The 17,498-nt window shown below is 41.8% G+C and overlaps 1 protein-coding gene across 1 annotated transcript; it reads right to left on the bottom strand.

The window, feature by feature from the left end:
- Positions 1-664: 664 nt before the first annotated feature.
- LOC136697266 (chemokine XC receptor 1-like) lies at positions 665-2,775 on the bottom strand. The gene is made up of 2 exons (XM_066672303.1): positions 2,772-2,775; positions 665-1,611 (listed from the first exon to the last, which is right to left on the bottom strand). The coding sequence occupies exons 1-2, from the start codon at positions 2,773-2,775 to the stop codon at positions 665-667; spliced, it is 951 nt and encodes a 316-aa protein (XP_066528400.1).
- Positions 2,776-17,498: the final 14,723 nt, after the last annotated feature.

Below are 17,498 nucleotides of genomic sequence, written 5' to 3'. Positions count from 1 at the left end.
GTCCCTAATGGTAAACATCAAATGATGAACATTAACATACATCATATCTGTACAAAGAAGGAATATGTAATTGTTTTACGGTAAATCTTACAGTATTTTTAACCAGACTCTGAACATTAATGACTTTGAATGTAATCATTTTTGTTGTTGTTGTTTTTTTTAACAGAACATCAAATCTCCCGTAATATAACAACTTCCTGTAATCAGATCATAACAACTTCCTGTATTCAGAGCATAACAACTTCCTGTATTCAGGGCTGGGCTTTCACAAACCACATTTTTCAGTTTATCCAGATACCTTAAGCTCTGAGTCAAATCTGTTCAATAGAAAAGGACAATCCTGAACTCTGATCTTAATTAATCTTATTCATAAATCCTGCTATGGAACAACCCTGTAGAGTTACTTCCAAGAGGTGGAAGTTACAAATATTAACTGATGAAAATGAAAATAAAGCCGGTAAAATACATTTAGATTTAAATCATAATTTAAAAATGCATGTGAATGTGAATGGTAAATTGCAGGGATCTGATAAAGTCGACTACCAGTTTTGATATGATAAATCATAAAACACATTTTATCATCCATTGCCTGAGTGGTGCTGCATGAGGCTTGAAATGACACATTTTTGGATAAAAAAAAAGGACTCAGCCCCAGGTTATGGGTTCAAATCACGTTCTGGGTGACTGTTTGTGAGGAGTTTGGTGTGGTCTCCCCGTGTCTGCGTGGGTTTTCTCCTGGTGCTCCTGGATGGAATTTGTGTAAAATCTTCTGATGGAGAGTCCTCAAATGATTGCGGAATTTTACACCAATGAAAACATACAGCACTGGATTAATGCAGCAATGGGAAAAGGCAATTATCTTGCAGACGTAATGGGCATAGGCAATGTTATTGCTTATAGTACACTGTTCAAAAAGCTCCAAATGTTGAAGCTCCAGGGTCCGCAGAAATATTACAATGTTATAAGGAGCCCAGAGAACAAAGAACACCAGCACAATACAGATGATGAGCTTTATAGTCTTTTGTCTCCTTGTCGGGGACTTTGTGATTACCCAAAGAATCCTTGAGTAGCAGAAACCAATGACTAAAAATGCAACTACAAACAAAATGTTCCGTTCATATGAAACGAGGGCATGGTTGCTTTCGTACTGACAGTATAACATTGTATCGTTGTATGGGGCAGAAATTGTTCTGTAGAATAACTCTGGTAAAGCTGCTGAGAAGCTGAACAGCCAGACAAGGATTGGAAACACGATCTTCTGCCATCTGCTCCACTCATAGCGAGGATGGACCACCCCTACATAGCGCTGAATCGTCATCAACATCAGAAACACAATACTACTGTAATAGGCAGTGTAGAAAATAAAGTTCAGTCCTTTACACATGCCATCACCCAGCATCCAGCCCCAGATGTGGTAACAGGCCCAGATCGGAAGTCCGAGTGTAAAGATCAGGTCAGACACAGCCAGGTTGATAATGAAGATGTTGGTCAGTGATTTGAGGGACTCGTACATTCCAATGACCACAAGAAGCAGTGTGTTACCAACAAGACTGAGGAGGACCACAATGATAAAGAATAAAGGAATAAAAATGGATCCAAATTTGGCAAAATCTGGAGAACATCCATCAATATACTCATAATCAGAATAATAACCATAATAATCCTGTGTTGTATTTTCAGCCTCTGATGGGATTTCTGGAAAATACAGAAAGCAGAGTTAAACAGAAATGATCAGTCACTTTTTGCTCAGAATGTGTCACAACTCCAGTCTTCAAGAGCATTTCCAGTTCCACTTTCATCAGAAGTTCCTTGAAATACCAAAGAGCTATCCTTCTCATTATAGTAAAGGTTAAAGTAAAGGTTTGTGGTAATTGCCTGTAGTAATGCCAGTGCCATAATCACATTTAATAGGGAGTTTATGGTATGGTCACAGTGGCCACGGAAGTTTTACACCCAGTGTGGTTTAGATGAGAGGCTGTAAAGAGTGTTAATGTAATCACTTGCTCTGGATTTATATAGATGAGGAGCTGCTGTGTTTGTTTAAAGGTGGAGGATTCTCTAGAGATGTGACATTATGCTGTATGTACTTCGGTCTGCTCTATGCCATAGCTTAGTATATTCCTAAAGCAGGGGTTTATCCCTTTGAGCAGCACCAGTCAGTGCTCCTTCAGGGATTGTTCTTGAGAAATATCTCTGTTTATTGTCCCCTCAGGAAATAAAAATATGGTTGTTTCTCTGTTGATTCAGGAACTATATAAACAGTCTGCTGTGCCCTATCTGAAGTGGTTGAACTACATCTGATCGCTTAATTTGGTTGTGCATCATTGATTTGAAATGAGTTTAACTCTTCTGTCATAGGAAGCATTCGCTTGAATATTTTTATTTTAATTCAGGGATGAGTTTTGTTGCCTTTTGCTGTGACGGTCTGTGGTGCAGTGAATTCAGACTTACTAAGGCAAGTAAATTTAATCAACATTCAACTTGAAGCAAATGAACGCAGCTAAAACACTGTGTTGAGCCAATCATTTGCAAGAATTTCATTATTCAAAAACATTGACATTAACAATTTAATGATTACTTTTTTCACTTTGCTGCTATCTGTTCAAACAGATGTTTTATAAATTAAGCCTTTTTCGCCCTCAGTGTTCGCAAATCTCATCAAGAAAAAATCTATTAAGATATGAATATGTTTTATTATCAATGAAATAATCAAAATGGTCCAATTCTGATGCATTTGGATATATATCTATATATGGTTAAGGTTTTCTTACCCATTTTTATTTCCTCCAACTCCGTGTCTGACCGTGTCTGAGTCATCAAAATCAAATGATGCTGGTTTAGACTGTTTCTAACACACAGTTTTGCAACATAGGAAATGAGCAAAAGAGGCAGTGAACAAGGTATAATTTTTCTTTCATAAACTTCGATTTAACTGACATCACTGATATCTGTATCAGGGAGAGAGAGAGAGAGGGAGGGTGAGAGGGAATTAGTTATGATATTTAATACATATTGCAGCATAAATAAAATATAATCCACATTCTGATTTGTAGCGAGATCTGTAGAGAGCAGGTGTGATTTGGGTGGTGGATCGTTCTCAGCGCTGCAGTGACATTGACGTGGTGGTGGTGTGCTGGAACGAGTGGATCAGACACGGCAGTGCTGCTGGAGTTTTTAAAGACTGTACCCACTCGTTGTCCACACCTGCCTCGTTGGTCCACTTTGTAGATGTAGAGTCAGAGACAATATCACCTCTGTTGCTGCACAGTTTGTGTTGGTGATCCTCTCATCCTTCATCAGTGGACACAGGTCGATATTTTTTGTTGGTGGATTATTCCCAATCCAGAAGTGACACTAAGAGCTTTAAAAACTCTAGCAGCACTGCTGTGTCTGATCCACTCATACCAGCACAACACACAATAACAGATCACCACCACATCAGTGTCACTACACCGCTGAGATTGATCCACTGCCCGAATCATACCTACTCTGTGGTTGTCCTGACCAGTGAAGAGCAGGGTGAAATGGGCATAAGAAAGTATGCAGAGTAACAGGTGGAAGTCTGTAATTGTAGAACTACAAAGTGCTGCTGTAGGGTCAGTGGAGCTGATAAATATTTTCTTACTACTCCCATTTCCACTGGTGCATAGAGCGTTTGCCCAGTACTGTACATGACATGATTTAAAGTAATGGAATTTCACTTTTCACATTCTATCTGCCCAGGGTGTATTCCAGCCTTGCGCCCGATGATTCCAGGTAGGCTCTAGACCCACCGCGACCCTAAATTGGATAAGCGGTTACAGACAATGGATGGATGGATGGACATTCTATCTGCCTCTCACACATTTTTGGAGTGTGTTACATGTAGCAGTTTCTAAATGTGTTCATTACAAATCACAGTTTGTCAGAAAACATTGGAAATATGTTTTATCTACAACTGTCAGTAGATGAAGATGTAAGAAAATGAACAAATCACAGATTTTTGGTTTATTGCATTTTAAATAATATATAATTTATATAATAATAATAATAATAATAATAAAAATAATGATGATGGTAATAATGTTATTTTTATTATTATTATTTTGTGGTAGTAACTAGTTTTGATATAGAAACTGCACAAAGCTGATATCAGCTTGCTCAATCTCCATGTCATTTCCCCTCTACGCTTTAAACAGAAAAACCACAGTTTAATCACCAAAGCCACTGAAGGAGAAGTTAAAATGCTGAGACGAAAGCACACTCATCAGAAAATGAGTATTAAAAAAGAGAATTCCTTAATATCACTGTATGTTTTATACACAGTGATGAAATTAATTGGTAAAACAATGGAGACTAATTATATAATAAATTCTCCCGTTGCTCAGATATTTCTCTCTTCAGTTGTAACACCCAGGTACATCTTATATTACAGCATCTCATATCAAACTCATCCAAGGCTTAGGGTCTTCTAAATCGATAATGTGAATGCTTCCTTTGAACCACAAGCACCCCAGACCTCTTTACTCTATGTAATTTGTTTGCAAGAATTTTAGACAAATCGCCATTTTGTGAAAATATTTTGAGCAATAAAACTGTGTTCTAAGGAACATTTAGGGTAAACAATGAAATTTAGCTCTAATTGTCCTTATGTTTTTGAAGAACCACCATCATTAAAGCTTATTTGTCATCTATTTGTCCAGAAGCAGAAGGTTTATAAAGGAACAACTAGGTCAAATAATGAAACTGAGAAGTGTTATCTTCATTCTGCCAAAAAATAAAAACCTGCACACATGTACTATTCCAAACACAACTTCACAGCTGAGTATGAGACTCGTGGTGGATACACAGCCCCAGAAACAGCCCCCGTACAACTCATATTACCATAACGTAGAGCCCGTATGACCAAAATGTAGCACTCATGTGACTAAAACGTAGCCCCTACATCAACAAGGGGTGGGTATATTGACGGCTACCAATAGCATGGATGTCCTTTATCATCTAAACATCTTAAGATGTACAAACGTGGCGTGTTAACACGGCATTTTTTTGTTGCCTTAAGAACATTCAAAACCCTTAAGAGGAACTAAATGTATGTTTTAACATGGATGTCAAAGTAGGAATAAAAGCATAGGCATAGGAAACTCACTACACACACTGTGTGCGTATTCTCTCAAGAAAGCAATACAGACTGATAGCCAACAGTATCCAAAGGGACATGCAGTAACAGCAGCAGCTCGCCAAGGTCCTTGTACGACCAAGTTTTATTACAATGATAATATAGAGACAGAGAGAACCATTGTTGAATATGAAAGAATGTTATATGTTCTTCCTGGTGTTGACTTTGCCCATGCAAGGATGCTGTATTATCTCAGATTAACTCTGCACCTGCTTTTACCCTCCCACAGAATCATTGACCACCTCCTGCTTCACTAATATCACTAATATTTTATCTTCACATTACTATAACTCATTTATCTCTCTCAGTTCACTTTGCTTCTGTTTTGTTATCTGTTGTGCTCCCCGGTGTCGACCAGAGGAGGATGGGTTCCCCCTTATGAGCCTTCCAAGGTTTCTTCCTCATGCACAGAGGGAGTTTTCCCTTGCCACTCTTTCCCGTGGCTTGCTCATATCTCTGTAAAGCTGCTTTGTGACGACATTCTCTTGTGAAAAACTCTATATAAATAAAATTTGATTGATTAATGTGCAGGTGGTTTATTTCACTTAGAAACACTATCATAGAGCAATAGTTATTGTTGAACATACAGTGCTATGCAAGGGTTTTAGGCACCTAAGATTACTACTGTTATTTAAAATCATTTACATTCTCAGTAAGCATGGTTCTTTTATGAAGTATAAAATTACAATAAATACAAAAAACAAATTGTCTCATTATTTAAAGTGTATACTGTTGTTTTAGAAATGTAATCCAGCTGAATTAGCTGTAAAACCCATTACATGACATTACAGTCTTCCTGGGCATTATTCCACAAAGCAGGAAGCAGTTTAGAAAAAGTTGGATTTTTCAGTTTAGCCAGATAACATGAGCTTATCTATTTAACGTGCATATTGTTGCTATCCAAAGAAAAAACTGCAAAATAATAACTTTATAGGAGAAAGAAAAACATCTTGATTTTCACTGGAAGTCAATGTCAAAATTTTTAATACCAACAAATTTTATTGAGCATTTCTATTAGTCCATTCATTGTGACATTTTCACACAGGACAGCTGCTTTGTTAAACTAATGTAGTTAATAAAGTCAACAAAAACGGAGAGAGGCTCTATGTTTTTCTTGGACAGCGACAAAACTTAAGAATTTTAGCTACTTCTTCTATTGATTAGATAGACAGAGCTCCTCAGCCTCACGAATCTGCAGTGGCCTCTTCTTGTTCTAATTCTCAGTTCCACCTTAAATGGTGCAGCATGTCCATGTGTCTGTGGAGTGTGGACCGTTGGTTACTGCACCATTTAAGGTGGAACGGAAAGCTCGAATTTGAAGTCGCTCGAGCTTCAATTAAACCTGGTCACTTGTACGAGTGGGATGTCTAGATTTAGTGGAGTATTTTTAAACACTTTTGTCTATGGCCATGTGCTCGTCTGGTTGTGATTTATGCCGCTGTTCACTGTGTCATGGAGAGCATACTCTCTGACATTCAGAGCAGAGCCGCTCTGTGGATTCCTTACCACCAGCACTCCGTCTGTCTGTCTGTCTGACTGTGTTAACCCAAATTAAATCACGCCTGCACGTTTACAGGCATACAGGCATAAAGAACCTTAGATAACATGTTTTAATAATTTATGATTATATTAATGACTTCAAAAAGATATAGGTCTCGTTCTGCAAATTTCAGTTCACACTTCCTTGTCATATGCTACGACAAATAAAAAATGTGTTATAACTTATAAATAACTGTTCTTTGCTATATTCATGAAAGTAACATTATGAAAATTATGTTACCACACACACACAAACTCATGCACACATATATGTCTTCAACCCAAGGACTAAGCAGAACACACTCCAGTGACCCCAGGATGAATAAATCACCACCTTCAACCCAGTTTATGACGCTTTTAAGCCAAGGAGATCAAACAAAGTTTTGGAGACCAGGATTAAAGAACCCAGTTTATGGCCATTTGGCGCCTAGATAACGCAATGATTATCTTCTGCAAAATCAACAGATGGCCCCCAGAATTGACCTTGTAGTGAACTCTCGCAACCGTAATTCAAACCAGACAAACAGCATGGACCAACGGTGCCCCCATGGACATTTGCGAAATCACTTTTCACTGTGCCGCCCTCTAAATACATAACGCCGCTGTTATAAACTTTTTTATGCAATATGTATTAATGTTACCCTCTGTTATTCTCAGGTGAATGTCTACTAACTAATGAAGTGATGTGTATTACTCTTTTAATCATGAAGGAAAATTTCTGTCTCTGTTTAGGAAAACGAATTAGCTTCTAACATCTAGAATAGTTGGTAATGTACTCAAGATATATACATACATATATATTTGATAAAAAATAATCCAATACACTCATTATGCTATACCCAAGTATGTATAAGTGTCACGCCTTCGTCCTGTCAGTCTGTTGTCCCCGCCATGTGCTTTATTTGCACATGGCTCTGTTTTGTTTGTTCTAGTCTCCGCCTTTGTCCCGCCTCCTCGTCTGTCATCTGTTAACCCGTCCTTCTCGTTATCTGTCTCAGGTGCGTCTCGTCAGTGTCTTGTATTTAAGTCCCCTTCCTACACTTCCTGTTTGTTGGTCATTGTTCTATTGTTCCGTGTATCCAGTCAAGTCTGTCGTGTTCGTTAGTCTCTCCGTTGTTAGTTTTCACGTTGTCGCTGTATTTCCTTTGTCGTTTCGTTCTTTAGTCTGTCTGTCCCGTTTGCCCTGATTTGCTCCTCGTGTCCCGTTTAACCTGTTTGGCTCCCTGTTTGTTTTCGTTATGTTAAAGTCTCTTTGTTTTGTTATTATTCTTCTTTATTAAATATACTGTGCTTTAGCGAATGCGTCCGCTCCGTCAGTCCGCCTCTCGTTCCTGACAGAATGACCAACCGCCAGGACGCAGCTAGCACAGACAGTTACTTTCGGAGACTAGGAGAAGTCCAAGCGTCCATAATTCGTGCAATGGTAGCCTCTAGGACTTCAGAAGAGCCGAATTATGGACAGAAGGACTGCTACAGCGGGAGTTGCCGGCTCCAGCTCCTGCCTGGCGCTATTCCGATTCCTAAACCTGAGGAGTCGACTCGTGAATGTAGTAGTTGCGCCAGCGGGAGTCGAAGGAGCCGGCGGAAGAAGCGTGCTGGAGTTCCCCCCTCGACGGTGGATTACCCCCTTAGGTCCGGGGAAATTTTTGGGGGGGCGTTAAGGATAGGGGCTGTTAGCCTCCAACGTCGTGACGACGGAGTTGGGGCTAACAGAGGCGCACCTCTGAGGGATTTAATGGGTGCGCCTGTGAAACCCCCTAAACCCTTTACAGCTCCAGCGCGAGCCCGGCGAGCAGCACGAACTCCTGTCTTCGTTAACGCGGCGCCTCCTGCCGCGCCTGTCCTCGAGAGCGCGGCACCTCCAGCCGCGCCTATCTTCGTGAGCGCGGCGCGCGCCTCTCCTGTCTTCGTGAGCGCGAAGCGCGCCTCTCCTGTCTTCGTGGACGACGTCGCAGATTCCTCTGCCTCCGTGGACGTCGTTGCACGTTCCCCAGCCTCCGTGGACGACGGCGCATATTCCTCTGCCTCCGTGGACGTCGTCGCATGTTCTCCAGTCTCCGTGGACGACGGCGCAGACTCCTCTGCCTCCGTGGTCGTCGTCGCACGTTCCCCAGTCTCCGTGGACGACGGCGCAGATTCCTCTGCCTCCGTGGACGGCGGCGCAGATTCCTCTGCCTCCGTGGACGACGGCGCAGACTCCTCTGCCTCCGTGGACGTCGTCGCACGTTCCCCAGTCTCCGTGGACGACGGCGCAGACTCCTCTGTCTCCGTGGACGTCGTCGCACGTTCTCCAGTCTCCGTGGACGACGGCGCAGATTCCTCTGCCTCCGTGGACGTCGTCGCACATGCTCCTGTGTCCGTGATGGCGGCACCCGCCGCTCCTGTGTCCGTGATGGCGGCACCCGCCGCTCCTGTGTCCGTGATGGCGGCACCCGCCGCTCCTGTCTCGGTGATGGCGGCACCCGCCGCTCCTGTCTCGGTGATGGCGGCACCCGCCGCTCCTGTCTCGGTGATGGCGGCACCCGCCGCTCCTGTCCCCGTGACTGTGGCTACGGCCGCTCCTGTCCATGTCCGTAGGTCTGCCCGAAGGACTTCAGGGCCGATCCCCAGAACTGTGCCCAGGCTGGTTCCTCAGACTGCCCCACAGACATTAGCCAGTCCTGGGCACCCCCCTGTTATATTGGTTCCCCTGTCTGTCCCTGTCTTGGTTCCTGTCTCTGTCCTTGTCCCAGTACCCGTGTCAGCTTTTGTCTCTGTCCCAGTCCCTGTCACTGTGTTCGTGTCTGTCCCCCTGAATGTCTTGGTCCCTGTTCCCTTACCAAGTCCAGTCCAGTCTCCTGTGAGTCCTGTCCAGTCCCCTGTCAGCCCTGTCCAGTCTATGTTTCAACCCCCGGTTCAGTCCCCTGTTAGTCATGTCCAGTCTTCGTATCCGTCCAATGTCCAGTCACCCGTCTTGTCTCCGGTCCAGTCTCTGTTTCAACCCTCTGTCTTGTCTCATGTTCAGTCCCCTGTTAGTCAGGTCCAGTCTCCGTATCTGTCCAACGTCCAGTCACCCGTCTTGTCTCCAGTCCAGTCTCTGTCTCAAACCCCTGTCCCGTCTCCTGTCCAGTCCCCGTTCCAACCCTCTGTCCTGTCTCATGTCCAGTCCCCTGTTAGTCATGTCCAGTCTCCGTATCCGTCTAGTGTCAGGTCACCTGTCCTGTCTTCTGTCCAGTCACATACCCCTGTCCAGTCTAATGTTCCCATCCTGTCCAGTGTCTTGTCCCCTGTCTCGTCACCAGTCTCTGCTCCCGTCTATTCCCAGCAACCAGTCCTGTCATCAGTCCCGTCTCCATTCCAGTCCCCTGTTCTGTCACCTGTCCATGTCCAGTCTTCTGTCCCCAAACGTGTCCAGTCTCCGTATCCGTCCCACGTTCAGTCCCCTGTCTTGTCTCCAGTCCAGTCTCCCGTCAATTCCCATGTGTCCACTCCTGTCCTGTCCAGTCCGTTCTCGTCTCTTGTGGCCCCCCTTTGTCAGTCTCCTGTCATGTCCCATGTCCAGTCTCGTATATTCGGTCCTGTCGTGTCCCCAGCTCCTGTGTCTTTTCCCGTCCTCTCCTGAGTCCTGTCTCCCTTGGTTCCTTGTCTTGTCTTAGTCTGTCTTGTTTTCCGTGCCCTCTCCTGTGCCAGCTCCTGGGGGGTTTAGGAGTACGCGCCCGGGAGTTGCGCGTTCTTGGGGGGGGCATCTGTCACGCCTTCGTCCTGTCAGTCTGTTGTCCCCGCCATGTGCTTTATTTGCACATGGCTCTGTTTTGTTTGTTCTAGTCTCCGCCTTTGTCCCGCCTCCTCGTCTGTCATCTGTTAACCCGTCCTTCTCGTTATCTGTCTCAGGTACGTCTCGTCAGTGTCTTGTATTTAAGTCCCCTTCCTACACTTCCTGTTTGTTGGTCATTGTTCTATTGTTCCGTGTATCCAGTCAAGTCTGTCGTGTTCGTTAGTCTCTCCGTTGTTAGTTTTCACGTTGTCGCTGTATTTCCTTTGTCGTTTCGTTCTTTAGTCTGTCTGTCCCGTTTGCCCTGATTTGCTCCTCGTGTCCCGTTTAACCTGTTTGGCTCCCTGTTTGTTTTCGTTATGTTAAAGTCTCTTTGTTTTGTTATTATTCTTCTTTATTAAATATACTGTGCTTTAGCGAATGCGTCCGCTCCGTCAGTCCGCCTCTCGTTCCTGACAATAAGTATTTTATTTTATTCAGTATTCTATTTTATCCAGTATACGTGACTTCTCTCTCCCTCTGAAACGTGAAGAAAGTCGCGTGAGCCTTAGACCCAGGATCCAATCAAAGAAAGGAGACCTCCCAAATGGGCGTGACCGCGCCACATCTTAAAAGGAGTCACCCAGCTCTAAGCAGCTCTCTTCTCTTCTCAGTCACAGCAGGCACAGACTTTCAGGAGTTTAGTTCAGGGCAACAATCTCAACAAATAAAAAATATCTTGGTACTTTGGCAGTTTTCTCAGCTGCTGATAATAACAATTATTATTATAATCTTTCAAAAATATGATGAAATAATACTTGTTTATTTAGAATACACACAATAAAGAATTATTTAAGCTTTTTAGTTTATATTTGTTGATCTAATGCAATATTATTTGATGTGAAACCTACAAAAACCTTGAGAAATAAAAATAAAAAAATCAGTTAAGTAAAAATTGCTCAACAATAGTATTTTATCTTAATTTGAGTCATATTTACTTGTCAAGAAAAAAACTTTGGCAATGGGGTGAGATATTTTGACAACTACATTACATTAGTACAAAGGAGGCAGTTTTTCAAAAGACAAAATTACTTAAAATAATGGTTAAAAAATCTGTACTTTAGCTATTTTGACAAATCATCAGTGAGAAAACAATCCAAAATTAGTACAAAGGAGGCAGACTTGAGATGTTTTGAAATTATAGTTCAAATGTCTTTGTGTCAGTTTTAGAATAAAGCGAAAGATGACTGCAGACACAGGAAAACTTGTTAATAAAGTGTGTAAACTTTATATAATAAACTGCACCAAAGTAAATAGCCTGTCTGACTACATGTTGAGTGAAATAAATTAGAATAGACATTTCGCACTATAATACAATATTACAAATATACACGATGGAGGTAACTGAGATGGGTTCTATATTTATTTTAAAAATGTTGTTGTTGCAGCCATTAGATTGAAATATGGCAGTACCAGGTAACAGTGAATAGGGATGGGTGTGGTGGGTGATAGCGTGAACGATGATGATAACGATTATGTGTGTATCCACCTCCATGTGGATAAAAAGCCACGTCACCACATATATTTCACTTACTCTGTTGACCGAGAAGCAAAGATGGCAAAAGTTTACAGTACAGAGCAGGCTTTGGACATGATCCTCAACCATGTCAACCCCTGTGACTCCGATGGAGAAGAAATTATTATTGATCAGAGCGGTGACTCTGAAATCTCTTCTGGTAAGATTTCCTAAATTTTCTATTTTTGTTTGCCGGTTCTGGCTGTTGTGATTTTGGAAGAGACACACTGCAAAAAGTACAGTCTTGATAAGTTAAAATTGCCCAAGAATATTATTCTATTTTAATTTGAGTAATTTTGACTTGTATTTTGACTTAAAACAAGACAAAATGTCCCGATAAGATTCTTTTACTTTGGGTTTTAAAAGGTTTAAGTAAAAATGGCTTATTTACAAGTAGCTGAGGGTTGTTTTTTGTATAAATTTATTTAAAAATATCTTTACCTATTGGCAGATTTTCAAAAGACAAAAACTACTTAAAATAAGGTTACAAAATATCAGAGCTATTTTGACTAATCAATATGCCACTTTTTGCACTGTGAAAACAATCCTACATTAGCACAAAGGAGGTATACTTCAGATGTTTTGGAATTATAATTCAAATACCATGTTTGTGTCAATTTCACATTATTTCAACCTCTCACTAATCAAATCTCAAACATATGGTCCTGTAGATGAGGAGACTTCACCACCTCCAGGAAAAAGAGGTCAAATGGAGACACACAAGTGGCTGACAGAGACGGCAAAAGATGGCACAGTGTGGCATGAAGAACAGATTGGAAGACCTCTGCATCACAGCATAGTCTAAATTTCTGTATAGTTTACATTTCTGTTTATGAACACTTTTGTCATCATATTGTTGCATGCTTATTTTATCTTTTATTACTTCCTTTATTACTGTTTCATTGTACAGGGAAACCAAGCAAAATGTTTCTTTCCTGTGCATATACCAATAAAACTACCTTGAATCTAAATGTCTGGTAATGTTGACTTTTCTGGGGGGGTGGGGGTTCACCAACTTGTTGCAGAGGAGAGTATGGAGTGCAGTAGAGTGTCTCCTTTCAAATGTAATGGCCTCATTTACATAACAGTGAAGGCAAGAAGAGCTGCTCACACCTGCCAAATGGCAGTTCTTTGGGATTTAAAGGTATAATTGCCAAATGGCAGCGGTTTGGTAGTTTTAGTGTTAATTAGTATACGGACATAGGATTATCAACAGTCCTGTAAAATACACAATCGTCCCATATTTCAACACTAAAAGACAGTATGTTAGAGTGTAAAGATGCATGATTTTAAACGCTGCTCTTTCTCAGCCAAAGGGGAAAATACCCTAGGACTTCTAAACAGAGAATGCAATAAGGGCTGTCAGTATTCTTACGATATTCCTGACAGAGGAAAGAAATTTAATATGGCAACATCCAAACACAGACAAGCAAAGGGAAAAAGTATCAAATTCATTCATTCATTATCTGTAACCACGTATTCAGTTCAGGGTCGCGGTGGGTCCAGAGCCTACCTGGAATCATTGGGCGCAAGGCGGGAATAAACCCTGGTGGGTGCGCCAGTCCTTCACAGGGCGACACAGACACACACCACACACAGACACATTCACTCACACACTCACACCTACGGACACTTTTGAGTCGCCAATCCACCTACCAACGTGTTTTTGGACTGTGGGAGGAAACCGGAGCACCCGGAGGAAACCCACGCGGACACAGGGAGAACACACCACACTCCTCACAGACAGTCACCCGGAGGAAACACACGCAGACACAGGGAGAACACACCACACTCCTCACAGACAGTCACCCGGAGCGGGAATCGAATCCACAACCTCCAGGTCCCTGGAGCTGTGTGACTGCGACACCTACCTGCTACGCCACCGTGCCGCCCAAGTATCAAATTAAATGTACCAATACAAGAGTAAATAAAATATTTTAAATATAAAATGAAAATATCCATCCATTATCTGTAAGCACTTATCCAATTCAGGGTCGCGGTGGGTCCAGAGCCTACCTGGAATCATTGGGAACAAGGCGGGAACACACCCTGGAGGGGGCGCCAGTAAAATGAAAATATATTTCATAATTTTAATTTTAAAAAAAACTGTAGGATGTTTCCTCACAATTTGCTAGTTCTCTCGTCTCTTTGTAAAGTCCCAACGTCTAAAAGTCCCAACGTATAAAAATAAATCTCTGCTCACAGCAAAGAAATGGTGTCTGGTATATTTTAGATCATTGAGAACTCCAATCCTTGAAAAGCATGAAAATCATTGACTTATTTTTGAGGATTATTTCAGATCAATAAAAGTGAAAATATCTTCAAACTCGTAGCAAATTCATCTTTAAACTTTGTAGCGTTACCAAAATGACCAAATTTTGAGTTACAAATGAGTCTGTGGTAATTCAAATAGAGAATAAAAACTTGCAGACAAGTTAAACTTCAGCAGTGTCATTTTTCCCCCTTCAAACACAGCATTCCTAAAAAAGACAGAGCTTCTGAACATAAACCAGAGAGGACAGTGTTTCTCCACAATCATAGAAGTCCTCTTTAAGCTGTTGTTTTTCACAGCCCAACTAAAACTGTTCAATTCTGTGTAGCATGATAACAACCGAGTATGTGGTTGTGGATATTTTATATTATTCAATACCATAATGGTACTCCTGAGGGGTAATGCAGATCTAATACCAATTTTATTTTTCTTAGCCCCTGGAAGCCCCTCAGTCAGTGTATCCTCTCCACCAGCCCCTGAAGCATCACAGCACAGTGACAAAAATGGACACACCAACTCCAGCCTCATCTCTCACACACTGCCATCTGCTGGACACAGGTCTGTAATTGCTCCCAAAGCAGTGACGTCCTAGTCATTTAACTGTTTAAAGTTCTCACATATTTTATGAATGTTGTATTAGTTACTGGAAATTAAATAAAAAGGTGTTCCTTGTCTTTGGAACTGTGCTATACACAGGAGAGTTGACTTCAAATGGAACTTCCCTTTATTTTTACAGTGTGAGCCCAGAAGTCCAGCTTAGAGAAAATGGCATCATCATGCAGACACAACCCTTTGAGGAAGTGATTGAGTTACCCATAGTGACCAAGCTGTCCCGTCAGGAGGGAGATGGAGAGGAAAAGGATGAGAGGATTAAGGCTCCACTGCTGGCCTTCAGAGACAACTGCAGCACTCACAACCTGACCACTCTGGACGAAAGCCTCACCCAGCACAATGCAGGTCAGAACACATGCTGTTTCTTCATTAATATTTGCTAACTGATATTGATCTCTATTTACTATTATGCCCTCTATTCCTTATATCTTATGTATCTTATTCCTTATAGCTTATATCTTAAAAGGTTATATTTTAAAGTATCTAATGTCAGCAAATATAAAATGAACCAATAGAATGAAAGAGGAGTATTAAATAATAAGAAACCATAACCAGGTAAAACTTGTGGGGGCAGGTGTAGTGTGTCTTGGGTGGAGAACTTTGTTTTTTCTCCATCAGTAGAGGCTTTGTGGGATTGTCGGAAGGCTGATTTGTTGTTGGTTGCTGAGTTTTATCACATTTTCAATACCTCGCTCAGCTAGAGTAAGTGAAATACGGGATGTGTGCCTGTGTCCCCTGATACAAGGGGTGCTGCCAGTACAGATCTAGCCATGTTGTCTAGTGTGGACGGTGTTGGTGTAGCGGAGGCTACTGGACAGTCACCAGGTGTACAACCTGGAGTTGGTTCTCTCAGTGAGTTAGACTTGAACATGGCTATTAAGCTAACACTTTATTTATTTTATTTTATAAATGTTGGCCTTGATGTTTGTATTGATGACTGTAACTGGTTTGTATGTGAATTAACAATCACTTCAGGGGTTGGGACAGCAATGATATAAGTTCAGGGCCAGGATTTAACTTGAACTTGTCTTTTAATTTGATTTCTACACGAATATTAATCTGGTAAAGTTGTCAACGTGTGTGTGTGTGTGTGTGTGGTGTTCTACAAAGAGAGATTAAGCACATACAATTAGAGGTACAGGTCTATGAGTACTCCCTTTATTACAAATACAACTTGGTGTCCACAAGAGAATAAACATGACTAAAGGCCTACCACGAGGCTAAGACCTGACTATTTATTATAGGGTGACCAGACGTCATCTTTTTTAGACTTAAAAAATGTCCGGGCGGAATTTCACAAACGTCCGGCATTTTGTTTTTCTAGAGCTTACATAGAACTTCGAGAAGCGTTTTATTCACAAACTAGTCCCGCCCTCCCCTACTCCGATTGGTTCGCTTGAGTGAGAAGGGGGCGTGGTGAAGTAGCCTAAAATCTTCTGATTGGACGGTCTGACTGTAGAGCTACCGTTATTGGTCGATAACCTTCTCTGTAAACATTTAATTGGTCAGTCTGCACATCAGTAGTCCTTGTTTACCTCAAGCAAAGCTCATGTACCTACCCTCATCTCGAGCAGCTATGCCGAAACGTAAATGTAAGTTCTCGAATGAATTAAAAAGGAAATTCCCATGTTTTGTGTAGCAAATATAAAGGTGTAAAGGACCTAAAAGCACACATAGGTTCGGCTAAGCATACAACGGTAGCGACTGGCGAGAGCTCATCCCCCCCACCCGCCCCCCAAATTGGAAAATAAATTACCCATTGGTCACATACAGGCCCACAGATCCCAATTAGGTAATGCTAATTAGCTAGTAGCTCGATTAGCTAGATCCTCAACTGATCATTACACTCGACAAAGCTTAGTGAAAATACATATGTGGGTCTTATACAAAACAATCACAAAGAACAAACGATGCCAACGACACTAAATGAGGCTAAAAGAAGTCCATTTCATGATACCTCTCTGAACCACGTTGTGAGCAGGATTATGCATTGGTGCTGTCAGGTAGCCACTTAGTGGCGGAAATGATAACTACAGGCATGCTAGACTAGAGAGCTGAAAACTGGTCAATTATAAGAGTCTTCTGTTCAATGTTGGTTAGGGTGACCAGATCTGAGATGGGGAGGTGGACGACTACTGACGTGCAGACTGACCAATTAAATGTTTACAGAGAAGGTTATCGACCAATAACGGTAGCTCTACAGTCAGACCGTCCAATCAGAAGACTTTAGGCTACTTCACCACGCCCCCTTCTCATTCAAGCGAACCAATCGGAGTAGGGGAGGGCGGGACTAGTTTGTGAACGAAACTTCTCGAAGTTCTATGTGAGCTCTAGAAAAACAAAATCCTGGACGTTTGTGAATTTCCGCCCGAACTTTTTTTAAGTCTAAAAAAGAGGACATGTCCGGGTAAAAAAGGACGTCTGGTCACCCTATTTAAGGTGGAGAGATGCCAGAATGTGAATGCTAAATTTAATTGAGAAGTTGGAGGGGGATGATGGTAAAACCGCAATAGCTGTGAAAGAGAAAGTTCTAATAATGAATTTTTCTCAGTGTCTGAATCAGAGATGTGCAGAAAACATACGCCATTTCCTGACCGCTAATGCCGTAACA

The sequence above is a fragment of the Hoplias malabaricus genome, chromosome 5, assembly GCF_029633855.1.
Source record: "Hoplias malabaricus isolate fHopMal1 chromosome 5, fHopMal1.hap1, whole genome shotgun sequence".
NCBI lineage: Eukaryota > Metazoa > Chordata > Actinopteri > Characiformes > Erythrinidae > Hoplias > Hoplias malabaricus.
Note: the sequence above shows the minus strand (reverse complement) of the source record. Positions and strands in the feature narration are given on the sequence as shown.